Source organism: Schistocerca nitens, chromosome 4, assembly GCF_023898315.1.
Source record: "Schistocerca nitens isolate TAMUIC-IGC-003100 chromosome 4, iqSchNite1.1, whole genome shotgun sequence".
Classification (NCBI taxonomy): Eukaryota; Metazoa; Arthropoda; class Insecta; order Orthoptera; family Acrididae; genus Schistocerca; species Schistocerca nitens.
In genome coordinates, this window is record NC_064617.1 from 420,218,399 (window position 1) to 420,240,246 (window position 21,848).

At 41.4% G+C, this 21,848-nt stretch overlaps 1 protein-coding gene across 2 annotated transcripts in view; it reads left to right on the forward strand.

Moving 5' to 3' along the window:
- LOC126253231 (uncharacterized) overlaps positions 1-21,848 on the forward strand; it is a 650,259-nt gene that overhangs the window by 310,299 nt on the left and 318,112 nt on the right. The window contains exon 2 of one of the 2 annotated variants that reach the window (XM_049954420.1): positions 2,427-2,542. In XM_049954420.1, the coding sequence (XP_049810377.1) occupies positions 2,428-2,542 (115 nt within the window). In that variant the 5' untranslated portion in view covers position 2,427. The remainder of the gene's footprint in view (positions 1-2,426; positions 2,543-21,848) is intronic. The other variant, XM_049954421.1, reaches the window with a different exon arrangement.

Here is a 21,848-nt window from a genome sequence, read left to right on the forward strand (position 1 = left end):
ACTGCCATTTTTGTCCATGTTCTATTGCGTTCCTCACTGTTTTAATTTTAATTTTGAAATTTGTTTATACTGTATGCATCCACTGGGAGAGAAAAATGACTGAACAGTGTAGCACCAGTTTTTTTCATTATCAAATAATTTCCTCGTAAAACAATATTATACGGTAGGAATAAATCGAATGAGGTAGTGTTGGACTGTTTTAAACAGACTCGGTTTGTACTTTGGAGGGTGGAAGCTCCAGTATTCATCCAGCTATTCTGATGTAGGTTTACATGGTTTCCCTAAATTACTACAGATAAATACCGTGAATGTTCTCACTAGGAGGTCACGGCCGACTACATGTTCCATCCTTATCAAACCAGACCTGTGACTATCTAAATATCTGTATATGCGAATTACATTTTTTTTGTCCTTAAATTGTAATAACAAAACATCTCCAATATTCTTGTAAAAGTGATCTACGGATGAATAGGTAGTAGTAGCAAGCGATCTAGCTGCACCTGGGACACACTTACCGGCAATCACATGAACCAGCGACTTATAACTGGCGTCAATGTAATTTTAGTTTGTAAGCTATATTTCACCCCAAGTTTCTATCTACATCATGTAGACCGTATAGTGTTGTAATTTCGGATAAATCTTCTTAAAACACACTTCACTTATACTTCGCGAGATTAAAGCTGCGCCGGCCGGTGTGGCCGATCGGTTCTAGGCGCTTCAGTCTGGAACCGCGTGACCGCAGGTTCGAATCCTGCCTCGGGCATGGATGAGTGTGATGTCCTTAGGTTAGTTAGGTTTAAGTAGCTCTAAGTTCTAGGGGACTGTTGACCTCCGATGTTAAGTCCCATAGTTCTCAGAGCTATCTGAACCATTAAAGCTGCAATAATAGCCTTCGCCCATACGTCATTTACTTTCACGTTAAACCATACTTGTCACGGAATTCTCTTTCTGCCAGTTTATGTAAATACAACAAAGAAACCTCCTACATCGCGATAACATTGCCAGTTAATTATCAAATAATAATTTATGTTACAATCGTATCCTTTTAGTAAACCGATTAGCTGGTACAGTATTCATTATTCTCGAATAATTTTCTGACACTTACTGCACTAAACACTATAGAGGTAAGAATCATAAAATACGAAATGAGACGAAATTAAATAAGCCTGTATTGTTTCGATAATACATATACATATCCTCGTGAACACTAAATTCATTGTGTTGAAGAATGGATTCAAACTGCAATGATCTTATCCTAGGAAATTTTCCTCGCTTTCGATTGTCAAATTAAACACCGAAAAAAAGAAGGACCTGTCAGCCATGTCCAATTTTCTTGGAATGAAATACAGGGAATCGTATTTATTTCTCGTTGTCTCAGTGATGCCAATACTACGTTCTCTGTTCATGCTCGAAATAAGTGTGCACGTTCAGTGATTCATTGGAAGTGAAGAATCGCACTTCCATCTTTACCTAATCTTGCAGGGTGACAATGACATAGGAAAATGTCCAGTTGCAGGATGACAACAACACAGGGAAATGTCCAGTTGCTTGGTTAAAAGCTGCATCAAAAGTTCAATATTTGCAATAGTATAGCAGGTATTATCGTGTGAACAGTATATCCACTGGTTCCAAAAATTGTCAGCTGTTCCGTAGCCTGGATTACCAAAGAATGATCCTGCATGACTACGAAGTTGTCATCTTCATAAAATGTGGAGAAGTTGAAGAATAATATGAAAATGCTGCAAGCCCACAAACCTGACGAGATAGGTCAAAATTAACAGCTGGAAATTTTCCTATATTGGCGCCATACTACGAGATTACGATCTACCACCTGTCTTGTAATGTTTTTAAACTACGTACTGCTATTTTCTTGGTATTTACAATGCATGTTATTACATGACTACAGACAATATATTTTGCAATGCGTATTCACCGTTTTATCACATTTTGAACGATCTGATGATGGTTTCAGGTAGCAACCGAAACCAATAATCGTACATTAGTTGTGATAGAAAAACTGCAGTCTAGGCAGTTAAAGTTTCTTTACTTTAAAGAAATTTTTATTTAATAAACCATATTAGACCGCCGCCTCCTGCCTGATAAAGGCTTCACCAAGGAACGCTTTTAATTGCACTTCCTTACAGTACTATATCTGCAACGTTTGTCGAAAAATTTTCCGTTGCAATCTATCATTCGTCTAAACCTCAGGATCTCCATCTCTCTCTCTCTCTCTCTCTCTCTCTCTCTCTCTCTGTCACACACACACACACACACACACACACACTATTTCCTCACCCTGTACTTTCCTCCCCTTGTGTATTGTCCTCTCTCTTTTTGCTACTCTGTCTTTTTCATTTTTTTCATATCAATTGTAAATCAAAGTGCACAGTCGGCCCCAATTTCAGTACGAAACTAGTGATATACAGTATGTCGATTTTGTTGCAGGAAGCACGAGGCAAGAGGCCCTTCAAGATATGGGACAGCTGGAGAAACATCCGGAAAGGACTGGTGGTCAGCAGCTTCGAGGAGCTCATCGTCAGAGGTCAGTGCCCGCCTGAGCAAACCGCAGGGATCGCGCATAGCTGAGCCAAGCACTTCGGTGGCTCGCATTCAAAAGCGATCCTCCGACAAGATATTATTTCCAGGCCTGGTAGGCTTACGAGACGCCAGGGCTGGTCCCTGAAATCACGATAGTAAAAAATCGTCCTCCTTCGGTGTTCAGGAAAGAGCCAACTGAACGTTATAGTATACTTTGTACTTGAGAACGGCTCGCGAAAATGTTCCGAACTTTTCTTTACGAGAATAATTATCTCAAAGTGCAAAGTATGAAGGTATAAGTTTTCGACGAAACAATATATTGTCTTCGGATAACAAACTAAGTGATTACTGATTCGAAACTTCTTTTCATATGCCATCCGCGTCTTTGTAGGAAACTGATTTTGTTGTCTGTAAAATATGTTCCAAATGAAAACAAAATTTTATCATCTTTAATCCCATGGGAATGATTTTTCCACACGACCGTGGTGTAATCCAGGGCAGAAAGTAAGTCAGCATCAGTCGAATGTCATCTGACTTTTTAACTGCAATGCAAATCTAGATTTCAACTGACAGTGCAGCTATTATCAGTGTTATAAACACAAATAATGCAATAATCATAGAAACAGCACATTAATCAAACGCCAAGTCACAATTGTACATAATTACAATTCGACAATTACATACCTTTATAAGTAAACATGTAGACCGAACCTGATTATAACGATACATATTCCAATCTAACGCAGCTATGTACAAGCATTTGTCCTGGCGAGGTCGCTGTTCACAAATCTATACAGATAACCACGGTTTACGTCATACTGCATAGCCAACGCTCTCTGTTTATTGCCCTTATGTAAAATAATGTATTAAGCCAAAAAAATGTTGTACATAAAAACACGGGGAATTCGAATAGTAATTAAAATAAAGTACAGTTTTGTCTGGCGGAGCCGGCCGAAGTGGCCGTGCGGTTAAAGGCGCTGCAGTCTGGAACCGCAAGACCGCTACGGTCGCAGGTTCGAATCCTGCCTCGGGCATGGATGTTTGTGATGTCCTTAGGTTAGTTAGGTTTAACTAGTTCTAAGTTCTAGGGGACTAATGACCTCAGCAGTTGAGTCCCATAGTGCTCAGAGCCAGCCATTTTGTCTGGCGGCACACATTTCAAAATATCACTGTAACAAGTGTTACATTACGTCATACTGAATAGCTAACGCCCTCTAGTTTTTGTGCCCCTATCTGAAAGAAAGGGTTAAGCGAATCTTTTTGTACATAAAAATACGGAACATTCACATAGAAATTATAGTAAAATGCAATTTTGTCTAGAGGCATATAAACATAAATAAATCACTGTGCCAAGCGTTACATTACGCCATACTAGACAGCCTACGACCTCTGTTTTTATTGATATAACAATTATAATAAAATACAGTTTTGACTGGAGCCAAGTAAATTTAATAATCATTATGACAAATGTTACCTTAGACCTTTCTGTCCTAGAACACCATTTTAATTAGAACCCTTACGTTTTATGCTTCTTGAACAACCGCGATTACAAATTGCACTCTACCATCAGCGTTTCATGATATTAGTCTGTTTTCTTATAACACGATACGTAGAGAAGAAACAAACGTTCTGTGGATTCTGCACTATAGATAACTGTGTGTCAGGTTAATTATTATAATGTTACGTAAAATAGAATTAGTTGAATTTAAATTGTTTTGATACAAGCAGCGCTCAGTAAGTAATGGAACACTTCTTTCCTCGACCAATTTTGACTGAAAAAAATGTGGAATTTGTTGCTGAACATCGTGGAATATTCCCACTTCAGCCCCTATCATTCCATGAAGTTCCAATAGGTGGCGGTGCTACACGTAGCCTTCTTAGTAACGTCTCTAATGGAGGTGCTTTCCAACCAGAGAGCTGTCATTAAGTTTCCTTTGGCCGGAAACCAGAACATATCAGAATGTCTACGGAGACATGGCAGTAGACAAAAGCACGCTGAGTCATTGAGCGAGGCGTCTGTCGTCATCACAACAAAATCGCGCTAAACTGTCCGATCTCACGCATGTCGGCCGGTCGTACATAGCTGTGACTCCTGCAGTGTTGGAACGTGCGAACACACTTACTCGGGGTCACAATCGAACACCTCGTTGCTCAACTGTACGTCTCTGTCCGTATTGCTGACACACTCGTCCACCAGTTGGGATACTCAGAGGTGTGTACCCGCTGGATTCCTCGCCGTCCAACAGAAGACCATAAAGAGCAACGACGGACCATCTGTTTGGCCCAATGAAGAATGCACTCCGCGAAAAGTGGTACGTGGATGTTGGTGCGGTTGTTATTGATGCAGTAAGACATTGCCTCCGACGTCGACCAGTAGAGCAGTACCATATGGGCATAGAGACTCTCCCAGCCAGGTGGTGTAATGCCGTCGCACTGAACGAAGAATATTTTGGAAAATAGGGTTTTGTAGCCAAAAGAGTGGGGAATAGTATGGTGTATTAGATTCCTGAAAAAAACCATCCTGCTTTTTGAAAAAAGTGTTGCATTACTTATTCAACGCCCCTCGTATTTATGGGATTCCGACTGTAATTAAGTATCCATTGTCCATTACATGATACACGTAAATTAATATGGTACATTTCTAAATCACTCCTGTACAAAGCTTCATCGCATTCACAAATGTCACTGCCCTAGGCACTTTTCGTAGATTCCTTACGTCAGATAGAGCAGTATGCATGTTTCGTTGGTCAGGTCGTCTGATTATTCGGGGAAACCAGGCTTGTTCAAACTGAATATCGCTTAATAAATAATAAAATATACTGAAGTGAGTGTGACAGTAGTAATAGTATGTATAAAAATGTCTGATGTTGATCAGCAAAAGTGGGATACAGAGACAATCTACCTAACTTTTTACGTATGTAACATTGATTTTGTTCACGGCTGAATTGTATCTTTGTTACCCATTTCGGAACACCACAGTATTCATTACTCTACTTTCAAAATGTATTGAATGACATAAAAAAACAATGAAAAATTATTACTTTAGGTTATAATTTCTTCTGCCAGATTATAGTCTTAGCCGAGACTACTCGCACAAATAAAATAACTATATAAAACTGCATCGTTCATTGGTTTTCATGAAGCGATTCAGTAATCAAATAAAATATAAGGAGCCCAATTCGCGATTTTTTCACTTTTAATATATTTAAAGAACCTGAAATTTGCCCGTATCAAAATAATTTTTAATACAAGTATTAACCAATTTGTGGTATCAGGTTCTCTTTGACTGGATGTTAGTTCTACAGGTGTCTGAGGGAAATTTGGAACATTGATAGAGGTTTAGCATTTTACCGGGAGACTATTGCGTCACATGGCTGCACTCGGAGCACACACTTTGGAGGAAGGAGTTGTTGTGGATATTGGCTGTAGATGACACTTTCAAGATCCTGGTAGACAAAACTTACAAGCTCACACCCAGCATAGGGTCAGAGGGCTCGATCATTCTGAATCAGAGGCGTCTTCAACTAGATATGTAAATTAACCAGTTCCGAAAAAATGTGGTTAACGAGACCATACTACTGTTCACAGGTGATAATCGTCTTCTACATCTTTTGTCCGTTCTAGGACGAAAGGAAGGAGCTTGGTTATACCGTAACACCCGCTCTTTTTCGGTGTCCTTCCAGGTGTTGGATGAGGAATGTTGAAGGAATCGGAGGAAATCAATTGGCGTATCCTTGAAGTGGTTTGGAAAGCTAGGCAAAAATCAAGATAACTGTTCAGGAAATTTTATTGTCTCGTCCAAAATAAGAGGTCTCTGTTCTTTAGCCTTTGACCCACTTCTCTTGATTATTTTCTTTCCTTTTTAAACCAGGTCATCGCGGGTGCCTTGTGCCATCTCGAGCTCCTGTTCTACAGAAGTCCACAATTTGATCTTTCATCTTTTGAATATTGTTTTTCCTTTTCGATAATCTAACTCATACTGATTTTTATACAGCGCGGCCAAAATAAAACTGCGTAATTTATTTCATGCAACTTAAGACAGGAAACCAAATTTACATCACTCCACCTGGGGTGGATGATGAAAGTAGGTTTGCCTACCTTAAGGTCCATGATCTTACGGGCCAGTTTTATTCTAACTACCCTGTGTACGCGGAAAGACATTTGTAGGATTGCTGAACTGCTGAAATAACTTGCCTAACAGCGTACCCCAGAAACGACACAACAACCAGCAAAGAGCTGTTGTACGAGACATGTCCAAAAAGTGTGTGTAATGTATCCTTAATAGGGTGTTTTTTGGGAGGGGGGGGGGGATGGCAACACTCAGTAGTAGAGAGAGGGGGATCCCCTAACCAGAGCGAGCAACACCTAACAGGACGCCTAGAAGCAGCCCGATCTACAATCTTGTAGTGCGTGAACTCACTTATAGTGTCCAACTGCGTGAAAGATGTCGGTAAGAAATCCCGCCAAGTACCTGCTTCCTACTCGTGGTAGGAATAACACTTACAGAATTTTTTTCGCGAATCAAAACAGTTTACTGCGAAGATGTTATGAACTGAACGCTGTTTAAGTGGCGTATGGAGTTCAGTTGGGCCTGAACAAATGTTCATAACGAACGGAGGAGTGGGATACGTTCCATTTTGACTCATCAGTTTGTGCAAAAAACAGAAGAAACTTTCATTAAGAACGTTTATTGCCAGTGAATGAAATTTCTGTGGTGCTACCTCAGCTCTCCAGAGCTCTCTTATAGGAGACACTCACAGAAACGCTGGGGTACTGGAAGTTGTGCGCAAGATGAGTCCAAAAACAGCTGACCGAGCAGCACAAGAAAAATCTAATCAGTAGCGCCCAAGAGTATCTTGAGCGACGTGGATTGGAAAGTAATCTGTATATTGAGCAAGCAGTAAAGGGAAAAAAAAGAAAAATTCGGAGTAGGTATTAAAATCCATGGAGAAGAAATAAAAACTTTAAGGTTCGCCGATGACATTGTAATTCTGTCAGAGACAGCAAAGGACTTGGAAGAGCAGTTGAACGGAATGGACAGTGTCTTTAAAGGAGGATATAAGATGAACATCAACAAAAGCAAAACGAGGATAATGGAATGTAGTCGAATTAAGTCGGGCGATACTGAGGGAATTAGATTAGGAAATCATACACTTAAAGTAGTAAAGGAGTTTTGCTATTTGGGGAGCAAAGTAACTGTTGATGGACGAAGTAGAGAGGATATAAAATGTAGACTGGCAGTGGCAAGGAAACCGTTTCTGAAGAAGAGAAATTTGTTAACATCGAGTATAGATTTAAATGTCAGGAAGTCGTTTCTGAAAGTATTTGTATGGAGTGTAGCCATGTATTGAAGTGAAACATGGACGATAAATAGTTTGGACAAGAAGAGAATAGAAGCCTTTGAAATGTGGTGCTACAGAAGAATGCTGAAGATTAGATGGGTAGATCACGTAACTAATGAGGAAGTATTGAATCGGATTGGGGAGAAGAGGAGTTTGTGGCACAACTTGACAAGAAGAAGGGATCGGTTGGTAGGACATGTTCTGAGGCATCAAGGGATCACCAATTTAGTATTGGAGGGCAGCGTGGAGGCTAAAAATCGTAGAGGGAGACCAAGAGATGAATACACTAAGCAGATTCAGAAGGATGTAAGCTGCAGTACGTATTGGGAGATGAAGAAGCTTGCACAGGATAGAGTAGCATGGAGAGCTGCATCAAACCAGTCTCAGGACTGAAGACCACAACAACAACAACATTGTGACTGTAAATGAAATGTGGGTGGCTCGTTACACTCCTGACACAAAAAGGCAGTAGTCACAGAGCCGTCACGCCAATGCACCATCTACCAAATAGTTCAAATACACAATTTCTTGCAAAAAAATCATGGCCTCATTGTTTTTGGACCCGAAAGGCATCATTTTGGTTCATTTTATACCTCGTATTTCGCTGACTTGGCGCCTTCAGACTATAGTCTTTTCTCCTCCCTGAAGGCACAAATGTGTAGAATTAAATTTTCAACAAACGAGCTGGGGACAGAAAGACTTTCCGAAGTGGGGCAAGGAGTTGAAGGGAGTGTTCTTAGAGGAGGTCAAAAAGAAGCTTTTGCTATGGTTCACACTGCATTGAATGGGATGGCAATTATTTGGAGAAATAGTCAACAACTGTATCAACAATAATTTTTTCTTCAAATAAGCATTGTTTCAAAAAATATATTAGTAACAATCTAGAAGACTTACTTTCTGAACGTGCCACGTAGCAGTCACTCACTTCTACCACCTTGGGCGCTCATTAATTTAGCATCTAGTACGGCGGGTAAGTACTCTTCAGTTAGACGTCGAACAAGTCGTCAGCTCTGCTCTCCTTCAAGACAAGCGGACACGGACACATTTACTCTGCTTATAAACGGTCCTAGCATAAGATGAAACGCAGCCTCATCCTGTTGTTCGTACCATATTAAATAGGAAGTTTCCATAATGTGTAGCCGGCCGGAGTGGCCGTGCGGTTCTAGGCGCTACAGTCTGGAACCGAGTGACCGCTACGGTCGCAGATTCGAATCCTGCCTCGGGCATGGATGTGTGTGATGTCTTTAGTTTACTTAGGTTTAATTAGTTCTAAGTTCTAGGTGACTGATGACCTCAGAAGTTAAGTCGCATAGTGCTCAGAGCCATTTGAACCATAATGTGTAAGATAAATCCCGGAACTGTAAATACCCTTTCGACACTGGTTTCAACTGGAGCAAATATCGCTGCGGACTCTGCCAAAGGCCATCCTTCCATTGCAGAAATGAACGAAACGTATAATTTTATTGAAAACACTGTCTAATACACGAAGTGGCATAAAGCGTACATTTAGAACGAGAGATATGTGTGCTTTGGAGTTGCCGATCGAAATTGGTGTTCGGCAAAAGGAAGGAATATTATATCTTAATTCTCGTTTATAGTTAGGTTATCCGGGACGGAGCACAAGCTCGGATTAGGTAAGGATAACATCCTTCCCCAAAGGAACAATCGTGGCAATCGCTCTAACTGATTTAAGAAAACCACAAAACTAAACCTGAATGGTCAGACGGGAATGTGAACCGTATTTTTTACGAATGCAAGTCTAATTCGCTAAGCACTGCCCCACCGCATTTTATCGGTGTAAGGTCTGACGTGTGTACTTTATGGTTTTTCTATATCCGTGTAAGTAAATACCAACTTTATTTTGGCAAAAACTTGTTTGAGGAGAAGCAAAAAATAAAATCTGCTGTTGTTAGTCAGCATGAAATGTTTAGGATGTAATGATCTTACTCCGAGTTAGGAATAAGATAGCAGAGAGACGATTCCCATACCAATTTGTCTGGAGAGCGTCGCTCAGGATCAGATTCACTTTCTCTTTTGTTGCTGCGGTGGTCTAGCGGTTCTAGGCGCTCAGTCCGGAGCCGCGCGGCTGCTACGGTCGCAGGTTCGAATCCTGCCTCGGGCATGGATGTGTGTGATGTCCTTAGGTTAGTTAGGTTTAAGTAGTTCTAAGTTCTAGGGGACTGATGACCACAGATGTTAAGTCCCATAGTGCTCAGAGCCGTCTTTTGTTGCTGGCATTAGCTGTTTCCACCCCAGCGATTAATTGTTCATAAATTTCTACCGTGTTCCTAAACATTAACCGAGGTACGTGGCGCACAGATTGGGGCTCTCTGATTCCTGTTTAGGGAGGAGCTGCATTCAGATCCCCATCCCGTCCTTTTGTCTTACGTTTCTCCAAATTTCGTCAGAGTATTGTTGGGATGGTTCCTTCTGCGTGGCCATGAAAGATTCCCTCCCTCATACTTGAGCGACTCAAATAGTGCTCCGTACGTTATTACATGTTTTCTTACATTGTATATAAAGCACCACCTCGGATGCTGTTGAGAAACGGTTTACTTTCCACTGCCGGTTGCATTCACTGAAGGGCCGCTGGTAATACGTGCCTTGGGCCATGCCGAGTGCTTCGGTACACATGAAAGTCCTAGGTAGCTGTCATCTGAGGATGTTCGACAAGCATAACCGGAAGCGGAAAGCTAAGCGTTTCTTAACAGCAACTGAAGTAGTGTTCTACATACATCATAAAATTATTAACTGCTGTGGCAGCTCAATGCATAACAAGCACAACATTATTTCATTTCCATAACTACCAACCACTGATTATGGTAGCGCAGATATGACAGTGGAGTCCTTTTCGAAAGGAACAGCGTTTAAGTAGATGTCCATAAGTCACTATTAAGGTTTTCCGTGAGATTCTAAATCTCTTGATGGGGCAGGCGTGTGTGGTCTCTTTCAGAAGAGCACGATAACTTCCTCCCACTGTCCTTTTACAAGCTGTGCCTATGCTCAGTCCTCATAAATTCAGCGTCGTAAAGCTGACCTTATTTCTTCCAAGGAACAACGTCTGGGCTGAATTTAATTTACCATCAAGCAGTAAACACAATTTGCAAAGCAATATTTTCCACCAAGGCATAAATACTGCACAGTAAATAACCCAAAATATTAAAGAGATGCCTAAAACAAACTTGTTTAAAATTTGTTAAACCATACGTTCTATGCAGTGTAGGATTACTTACATATCACAGAGTAGGCGTTTGGCCTAAAGTGGAGGACAAATAATTAGAATACCAAGTGGGCTATCAGTGGGAATTCGCATTAAGGAGCGAGCCGTGCTATGGTAGTCGGTGCAGTTGTGCAAAGCCACTGTGCAGGGTGGCGTAGTGGTTAGCGCATCTACCTAGTCAGCAGGAGACCCGGGTTCGAATTTCAGCCGTTGTACAAATTCTCATTCGTCGATTCTGTCTGCATGTGTACATCATAGATGTCTGACGCCTGAAAAGGTGTCTGGAACTATTTAGTTTCATTTGAGACAAATAATTAATAGTAATACACCTGTCATTTCTCTTTTCTGACCTTATGCTAAAGTTTTTCAATGTATAGTACCAACATCTTCTTTTTCTCATTTGTAAGTCGGCCCTTATTTTGTATTAATTTTCCTTTGTGTTCTTAAATAACTTCCAATTCTTCTTAAATATCTCATCCTTTGTGCTTTTTCGTTGGTTACAGTCCACGCTTCATTGTCATACAACAAAATGGGAATAGCCACAGTTTTATAGAATTTCCCGTAATCTCTCTTCTCACTTAATTTTTTTATTTTTATTTTTTGCAAAATATGATTTGACATAATTATACCCTCGCAATGTACTGATTAACATCTGTTACTTGGTGAAAATATGGAATACATCCTAAGAAATTAAGTGATTTTACCTTTACATTGATTTCTTATCAATTACTATTTTATAGCTAATAAGTTCTGTGCGGTTATATGCCATGACTTTAGAGTTGTTCATTGAGATACTAAGATTATGTATTTCAGTTATTTGGTGTAATTCGTGAGTGGCTCTTTGTAAGCCTATCACCAGCTATTACCTGATCGGCCAGCGATGAAAAAAGTCATTACAAAATTCTCATAAGGTGATTTTTGCGTGTAATTGCTAATTTTTTGCATTCATCGCCTAACAAGTCATCCACATACAAATTAAAAAGTATTGAGGACGTGCTGCACCCTTGCCGTACATCTGACTAATTCTTTGTTTAAAACTTCAACTCATGCAATGGCTATTTCTGAGTTTTTCTGCATGTTTCTATGTACTTCTCTCAGATGTATCAGCAGACCTCTTTGTTCCACATTATGCAAATTGTTTATAGATTAACCTTACAAAATACTTCACTAGTGTGTGTAAATATAAGGGGAATTTCTGTTTGATACTACAGGTATTTCTCGAGTACTTGGCTAACGGTAGATACGTTATCCTCTCCAAAACCTAGTTTACTCTTCTAGCCAGATAGTTTGGCTCTGGGTAATGCAAGTCCTCACTCCTCTTACACATTATTCATGTTTTGACATTTGTTTAGCTCTGGCCGGCCGGATTGGCCGAGCGGTTCTAGGTGTTACAGTCTGGAACCGCGCGACCGCTACGGTCGCAGGTTCGAATCCTGCCCCGGGCATGCATGTGTGTGATGTCCTTAGGTTAGTTAGGTTTAAGTAATTCTAAGTTCTAGGGGACTGCTTATCTCAGATGTTAAGTCCCATAGTGCTCAGATCCATTTGAACCATTTTGTTTAGCTCGTTTGCAAATTGGAAATTTGTGGTAAGGTCTTACGGGACCAAACTGCTGAGGTCATCGGTCCCTAAGCTTACGCACTACTTAATCTAACTTAATCTAAGGACAACACACACACACACACACACCCATGCACGAGGGAGGACTCGAACCACTGACTGGGGAAGCCGACCGGGCCGTGACAAGACGCCTCAGACCTTTAGCACATTTAAAAATCTTTTATTTTTTATTTCAGACGATGGATACAGGGTATTATTATAGGTGCAAAGGAAAGGATCGAGTAGAGAACATGGAAACAAATAAATAATACTAATATCAATGGGTCCAGAAACCAACGGTTTTTAAGATAAGACGTAAGCACAAGTGTAGTCATATTAGTGTTACAATACTTTTAATGTCTAAGGTTATTTTCATTTCGAAACACGAATAGTGAGGTGTAAATTACAAAGTGATAGCTGCTGTCCTTTGACTTTATCATCATTCCGGGTGCCTGAGTACAGTGCTGATAAGTAGCGTTCTCCAGTACGTTCGCCAGTGTCAGGTCTTCTTAGGCACCCCAACTTAAAACCCATTGGCCTTTAGGTGAGGGGGATATTTAAAAGCGTTGGTATATTCCAGCACTGTCGGTAGGGTCGATGAACTACAGGAACAAAGCACATGGTTGTCAGTCCACTCGGAACATGTCAGGTATTTTTGAACGTGTACGGGCGTTGATGAGCAGATCTGCTGAAGCCAGCCTTCACATGAACCAAGGCTGTATGGGACGGCTGTAAAGTGAAAAAAGGTACATTCCGTTTAAGGATAACGGTGATTGACTCATTATGAAGTTCCGTTGATTCGTGACACAATCATAACCGTTTTCAGCCCACAAAGGCCATCTTGAGATGATACAGTACGGAAAAAAAGCTTATGCTATAATCTTAAAACAAGTAAAAATATTTTTAATATATCGACTTGTAAGTTAAGCGATGTGACATTATATTTGGATCACACCTTGGTGAATACACGTTCATGCGTTAACTAAACGCAGTACCAAAAAAAACAAGGAATTACACACATTAAAAACAGTTTTGCATCACCTCGGTTCGGAGAGATCCGGAACCTGTACAGAAAATTGGAATAGAGATCAACATAAACGTCATTTCTGCTCTTTTTATTGCTCATTATAACCAAACATTGCATATTGTATCACCATACAGTGAGACCTTCAGAGGTAGTGGTCCAGATTTCTGTACATATTGGTACCCCTAATACCCAGTAGCACGTTCTCTTGCACTGATGCATGCCTGTATTCATCAAGGCATAATATCCACAAGTTCATCAAGGCACTGTTGGTCCAGATTGTCCCACTCCTGAACGACGATTCGGCGAAGATCCCTCAGAGTGGTTGGTGGGTCACTTCGTCCACAGACAGCCTTTTTCAATTCATCCCAGGCGTGTTCGATAGGGTTCATGTCTGGAGAACATGCTGGCCACTTTAGTCGAGCGATTTCGTTATCCTGAAGGAAGTCATTCACACGATTGGGGGCGCGAATTGTCGTCCATGAAGACGCATGCCTCGCCAATATGGTTGCACTATCGGTCGGAGGATGGCATTTACATACCGTACAGCCATTACGGCGCCTTCCATGACCACCAGCGGCGTCCCTCGGCTCCACTCTAATTCCACCCCAAAACAGCAGGGGACCTCCACCTTGCTCCACTCGCTGGACAGTGTGTCTAAGGCGTTCAGCCTGACCGGTTTGCCTCCAATCACGTCTCCGATTGTTTGGTTGAAGGCATATGCGACTCTCAGCGGTAAAGAGAACGTGATGCCAATCCTGAGCGGTCGATTCGGCATATTGTTGGGCCGATCTGAACCGCGGTGCATGCTGTCGTGGTTGCAAATATCGACCTCGCCATGGATGTCGGGAGTGAAGTTGCACATCATGCAACCTATTGCGCACAGTTTGAGTCGTAACACGACGTTCTGTGGTTGCACGAAAAGTATTATTCAACATGGTGGCGTTGCTGTCTGGGTTCCTCCGAGCAATAATTCGTAGGTAGCGGTCATCCACTGTAGTAGTAGCCCTTTGGCGGCCTGCGCGAGGCATGTCATCGACAGTTCCTGTCTCTCTGTATCTCCTCCATGTCCGAACAACACCGCTTTAGTACACTCCGAGACGCCTGGACACTTCCCTTGTTGAGAGCCCTTCCTGGCACAAAGTAACAATGCGGACGCGATCGACCGCGGTATTAACCGACTAGGCATGGTTGAACTACAGACAACCTCCTTCCTGGTGGAATGACTGGAAGTGATCGGCTGTCGGACGTCCTCCGTGTAATAGACGCTTCTCGTGTATGGTTATTTACATCTTTGGGCGGGTTTGGTGACATCTCTGAACATCAAAGGGTCTGTGTCTGTGATACAATATCCACAATCAACGTCTGTCTTCTGTTCTGGGAATCAGGATGACGCAATTTTTTTGTCTGTGTAATATTATTTCCCTCCTTTGGCATATGTAAAGTTAATGCTGTTTTATTACTGGCGTAGGTAATCTCTTTAAGTCTCTCACTGGATTTGCATCCGGGAGAAAGACTGTTCAAATCCCTGTCTGGCTATTGAAATTCAAGTTTTCCGTGGTTTCTTAAATCGCTCCAGGCAAACCGGGATGGTTCCTTCGAAAGGGCCGATCGATTTCCTTCCCCATCCTTGAAATATTCCGAGCCTGTGCACCGTCTCTAATGACCGTGCTTTCGACAGGATGTAACCTCAAATTTTCCCTTCTTCCTTCGTTCTTAAATCGCAAGTCAAAGGACCTGTCTGTCTGGCCGATACAGCTTTTCTTCGCTGTGACGGCATGATATATTATGGAGTTCAAACTTCCCACAGTTATTTTTATATGGTAAGTTATGAGACACTCTTATTTTATTTTATAGTAGCGAAACCATCAAAGCTTTGTGTTTGCTAAATTTGTATTGGAATTGTAAAAACTCTCCTCCTCCCCTCTCTCTCTGTCATTTCCTCCTCCCCCTCTCTTTCTGTTCACTCCTCTTCCTCCCTCTCTTTGTCCATCTCCTCCTGTCCCCTCTCTTCGTCCCCCCCCCCCCCAATGTCACTCCCCTTTGCCTTCTCATCTCTCTCTCTGTACATCCCCTCGTTACCCCTCTCTCTGTCCGTTTTCTCCTGCACCCCCTCCGTATCCGTCTCCTCTTCCCCACTCTCTCTCTGACCTTGAGCCTTGAGATTTGGAAGGTAGGAGTCGAGATACTGGCAGAAGTGAAGCTGTAGGGATGGGGCCGTGAGTCGTGCTTTGGTAGCTCGGTTGGTAGAGCACTTGCCCGCGAAAGGCAAAGGTCCCGAGTTCGAGTCTCAGTCCGGTACACAGTTTTAATCTGCCAGGAAGTTTCACCTTGAGCCTTGTTTATTGTTACTGCAAACGAAACTTTCATTGTGAAATGAATTCACTTAAGATGAATTGGCAAATCGATTGATATCATTAATATAAGGCGTAGAGAAGAGACCTCTCGAACTCTGTACTGTGAAGATAGTAGCTTCAATGACAGTATTTATCAAAGTCTTAATCTGTGAACGGATATTACTGCAAAGTTTCGAATGATTCAGATTCTATTGTACAGTAGTACTCGAATGGTAAATCGATAACCCATAAATACAACAGCCGCGCGGGGTAGCAGCGTGGTCTTGAGAGCCTTGCACGGTTCGCGTGGCTACCCCCGTCGGAGGTTCGAGTCCTCCCTCGGACATGGGTGTGTGTCCTTAGTGTAAGTTAAGTTAGATTAAGTAGTGTGTATGCTTAGGGACCGATGACCTCAGCAGTTTGGTCCCATAGTACTTACCACAAATTTCCAATATCCATAAATACAACATACCTCGTACCTCTTAAAACTGATTGCAACGAAGAAAACAAAACGGCACACTACTGTGTATACAGTTTTTGTTTACAATTGTATGCAAGGAGGAAGAATATATGTGGAGGAATCAATTTGGTCAATGGTTTAAATGCACTGATGTGTAAGTTAAAACTGACTGCGAGAACGAACACGAAACCACAAATTTCACAGCAGACCACTTTCTATCTCGCAGTCAGTTTTAACTAAAAATCTGTATACTGTTGTTTAAAAAAATATATAGCCATGTCCGTTTGAATGTCAGTAGAGAGAATGTGTTTGTTGCAGGAAGCTAATGCAAGTAGTTTACGAGTTATCGTGTTGTGAAAATTGCAAACAGAACTACTTAGATCAGTGGTTCCCATCCTGGGGCTAATTACCCCCTCAGGGGTAAAATAAAGTTTTCTGGAGGGTGAAAACTTAACGATTAGATTCCTTTTCATAAAACAATACATTGTCCATTGTAGGCTGTATTGCACTATTAGCTAGTTTCGGCAGTGAGCCTCAAGCACATTTGCTATGTCATGTGTTACATATCGTGCTCATCACACTATGAGCACATAGGTACGAGGAAGGTAACCGTGAAGTGACCATGGCTAACAGAAATAGCACTTTAGTTGATCGTCAAAAGAGGGAAGTACTAAAATATTCAGGGAAATTCAGGAATATAGAAATACAGCGTCCGGCAATCAAACCTCCCGCATTTGACGTAGCCGACGTGCGAGTTGTAGTGAGGATACTGATGTGGAGTGTGTTTTGTTTGAAAGCGGTGTACGTGCCATATTCTGTGGGCGCCACGGTGTGGCTTGGTGAGCGTCGTGCGTCTGTTGTGGAGGAATTTATTCGAAACGTTGGCCCTGTGATCAGTACTCACCAAGCGCTTCGGAGACGGTTCTAACTTGGCCGACATGATCGTATTCCGTACAGAAAAACTATTCAGCTATGGGTGTCAAACTTCAGAAATAAGGGTTCAGCACTGAAAAGAAAACCTACCGGCCGTCCTCGGTCTGCAACAAAGCCGGAAAATGTGGCGTGTGTGAGGTGTTTCTGTGCAACAATCACTAATGTGTTCAACACTTAAACATGCAGCTGCCCTGGGATTATCTGATAAGAGTGTAAGAACAACTCTTCATGAAGCACTTCATATGCACCCCTTCAAAATGGTGGTTATTCAGGAATTAAGTGAAAGAGATTTTTAAACTCGCATAGATGCGTGTGAGGAAGTTCTTCAAAACATTCCACCTGACGTTTTCTTTATTTCTTAGGATGAGGCCGATTTCCACTTATCAGGAACTGGGCTGCAGAAAACCATCGTGAAATTCATCAGCGACCATTACACAGCCCTCTCATGTGACAGTTTGGTGCGCCGTTGCTGAATGTTTTATGTGGGGACCGTATTTTTTCGAAGAAGGGGGCCACACGGTAACGGTTAATTCAAACGGTTATTGTCAGATGCTAGAGACCTTCATTCAGTCTGGTCTAAATCAGTTTATTGCAGATCATGAAGATCAAGAAGTGTGGTTCCTCTCGGTGTTCTATGGAAATGTCGCAGGAGTTGGTTCCTGATCATCTAGTCTCTTTGCGAGGATACATTGCTCGGCCCTCTAGTTCACCTGATTTATTGCCTTGTGAGTTTTTTATTTGGGTACACTTAAAAGCTCTAGTGTACAAACATCGTCCCATAATACTGCAAGCACTTTAAGAGGCCATTACCCAAGAAGTGGCAGCCATTCCAAGAGAAGTGACACGAAGAAATATAGAGAACCTTCAGGATAGACTTCGTCAATGTGTCAACAACGGAGGACGTCATTTAGCAGATATTTTTGTAACCAAATAATCCAAAACGGCAAAGTATGTATTTTTTATAAATAAAAGTAATTTTTCTCTACCACGGTTAGTTTTTCTGTGACAACCTATTAAAATGAAGGAGGTTTTACTGCCGGACACTGTACATGTCACTTTGGAGTGAAATAAATCGGAAGTGCAAGGAAGCTAAGGAAAAATGTAAAATGTGAAGAAGTCAAAAAAAAAAAAAAATGATTATCGGAAGGACTGAATCAGCATATAGAAAAATCAAGACAAGCTATTGTGACATTAAAAGTAAGGACGGTAACATTAAGTGTGAAATGGGAATTTCACTGCTAAGTGCAGAGGAGAGAGTGAAGAGATGGTGAGAGTACATCTAAGGCCTCTGTGAGGGGGACGACTTGTCTGATGACGTGATAGCAGAAATAGGAGTCGACAGGAAAGAGATAGAGGAGCCAGTGTTAGTCAGATATTAAAGGAGCTTTGGACCAGTTAAGATCCAATGAGGCAGATAACATTCTGTTGAAATTTCAGAAATCATTGGGGTAAGTAGCAAAGAAACGGCTATTCACGTTGTTGTCTAGAATACGAGGTGTGGCTAGAAAAAAACCGGACTAGTACTGGTGAAACAATAAAACGAATGAAATAAGGCTGAAAGTCGCGTGGCCTGTCACGTGACTCTCGCTCCGCCTACTGCTCGAGTTTCATCTGCCTCCTGCACTCAGTCTGCTCGTGGCGTCTGTTTTAAGTAGTTGACGTTTTGTCTGTGCGTCGGAAAATGTTGAGTGTACAGAAAGAACAGCGTGTTAACATCAAATTTTGTTTCAAACTAGGAAAATCTGCAAGTGAAACGTTTGTACGGCGATGATTGTTTATCGCGAACACAAGTGTTTGAGTGATTTAAACGATTGAAAGATGGCCGCGAAGACACCAGTGATGACACTCGCACTGGCAGACCATTGTCAGCAAAAACTGATGCAAACATTGAAAAAATCGGTAAACCTGTTCGACAAGATCGCCGTTTAACAATCAGAGCAGTGTCTTACTTAACAGGAGTTGACAAGGAAAGTGTTAGGCAGATTCTTCATGAAAGTTTCAACATGAACAAAGTGTGTTCAAAAATGGTTCCAAAGTGTCTCACAATTGAACAGAAGGAACGCCGAAGAATGATTTGTTCTGACATCCTGGAAAACATTGAAAGTGATCCCACCTTCTTACAAAATGTTATTACTTGCGATGAATCGTGGTGTTTTACTTACGATCCCGAAACTAAACGCCAATCGATGCATTGGAAAACTCCTGGTTCTCCACGACAAAAAAAAGCACGAATGTCAAAATCGAAATTCAAGGCAATGATGATTGTTTTTTTTTTGACATCAAAGGGATTGTGCACATTGATTGGGTACCAGAGGGACAAACAGTGAATCAGCATTACTACATTAGCGTCCTGGCTACCCTACGTGAGCGAGTACGGAGAAAACGGAACGATTTGTGGAGAAAAAAGTCATGGATCCTTCACCAAGACAATGCCCCAGCTCACAGTGCGTTGTCAGTGAAGACGTTTTTGGCAAAACACAACATTCCCATCTTAGATCATCCACCCTACTCACCTGATTTGGCCCCCTGTGACTTTTTTTCTTTTCCCTAAAGTCAAGTCAGCTTTGAAAGGAACTAGATTTGAGACTGTTGAAGCAGTAAAAGAAAAAGCGACGGAAGTAATGTATGGACTTACCGAAAATGATCTGCAGCATTGCTATGAACAGTGGAAAATTCGTATGGAGCGGTGTAGAGACCGAGGAGGAGAGTACATTGAAGGAGATAACATGAAATTGTAAATAATTGTAAATAAATGTTTTTTCCAGCATCAGTCCGGTTTTTTTCTAGCCGCACCTCGTATAAGGCCCTGGCGATATACCATCTGACTTTTGGAATAACATCATCCGCATAATTCCGAAGATAGCAAGATCCGACAAGTGAGAGACTTATCGCACAACCAGCCGGACAACTCATTCATCTAAGTTGCTGACAAAAAAATGTACAGAAGAATGGAAAAGAAAACTGAATATCTGTCAGATTACGATCAGTTTGGTTTCATGAAAGGTAAAGGAACCAGAGAGGCAGTTTTAACACTGAGGTTGACAATGGAGGGAATGCTAAAGAAAATTGAATTCACGTTCATAGGATTTGTCGACCTGGAAAAAGCGTTAGACAGTGTAAAATGGTCCAAGATGTTCAAAATTCTGAGAATAATACGGGTAAGCTATCATGAAAGGCGGATTGATATACAGTCTGTACAAGAATCAAGAGGGAACTATAACACTGGAAAGCCAAGACTGAAGTGCTCGTAAAGAAAATGGTGTAAGACAGGGATGCAGTCTTTCACCCCTACTATTCAATATATACAGCGAAGAAGGAAAGAAGAAAATACAAGAAAAGTTCAAGAGAGGGTATAAAGTTCGAGATGAAAGGGTATCAGTAATATTATTCGCTGATGAAATTGTTATCCTCGATGAAAGTGAAGAGGAATTACAGGATGTGTTGAATGGAATGAACAGTCCAATGAGTACAGAACATGGATTGACGGTAAATGGAGAAAGACGAAAGTAGCGAGAAGTATCAGAAATGAGAACAGCGAGAAACTTAACGTCACAACTGGGGATCACGAAGCAGATGAAGTAAAGGAATTCTACTACTTAGTCAGCAAAGTAACCCATGCTGGGCAGAGCAAGCTGGACATTAAAAGGAGACTAGCAGTGAGAAAAAGGGCATCCTGGCCAATAGAAGTCTTCTAGTATCAAACAAAGGCATTAATATGAACAAATAACTTCTGAGAATTTACGTTTGAAGCACAACACTGTACTGTATGATACTGAAACCTAGACTGTGGAAAACCGGAACGGAAGAGAATCGAAGAAATTGAAATGTTGTGCTATAGAAGAATGTTGGAACTTGGGTAGACTTATAAGGTAAGGAATGAGGTGGTCCTCCGCAGAATTGGCGAGGAAACGGAATTTATGGGAAACACTGACAAGAAAAAGGGACAGGGTGAAAGGGTCACCTGTTAAGACGTCAGGGAATAACTTCAATGGTACTGGAGGCAGTTGTAGAGGGCAAAAAGGGGAAGATAGAGATAGGAAGACACCCAACAAATAATTGAGGGCGTAGGCTACAAGTCTACTCTGAGAGAAGAGGTTGGCACGGGACAGGAATTCGTGGCGAGCTTCATCAAACGAGTCAGAAAACTGATAACAAAAAGAATTGTGATGAGGGTAAAATGATATCGTTGAAAAAACTAAAATACAAACTGATAGACAACTCTTAAAACTATGTGTGTGTGTGTGTGTGTGTGTTATATTAAACGAACTTAAGTATAAATCACTATATTTCAAAAATAATCGTGTAAGTGTTAAACATGTTGCCATAGTTGTTGCTGAGAAAATGTAGTATAACTTCAAATGAACTGACTGGTTGCACATTATAGCGAGACATCGCC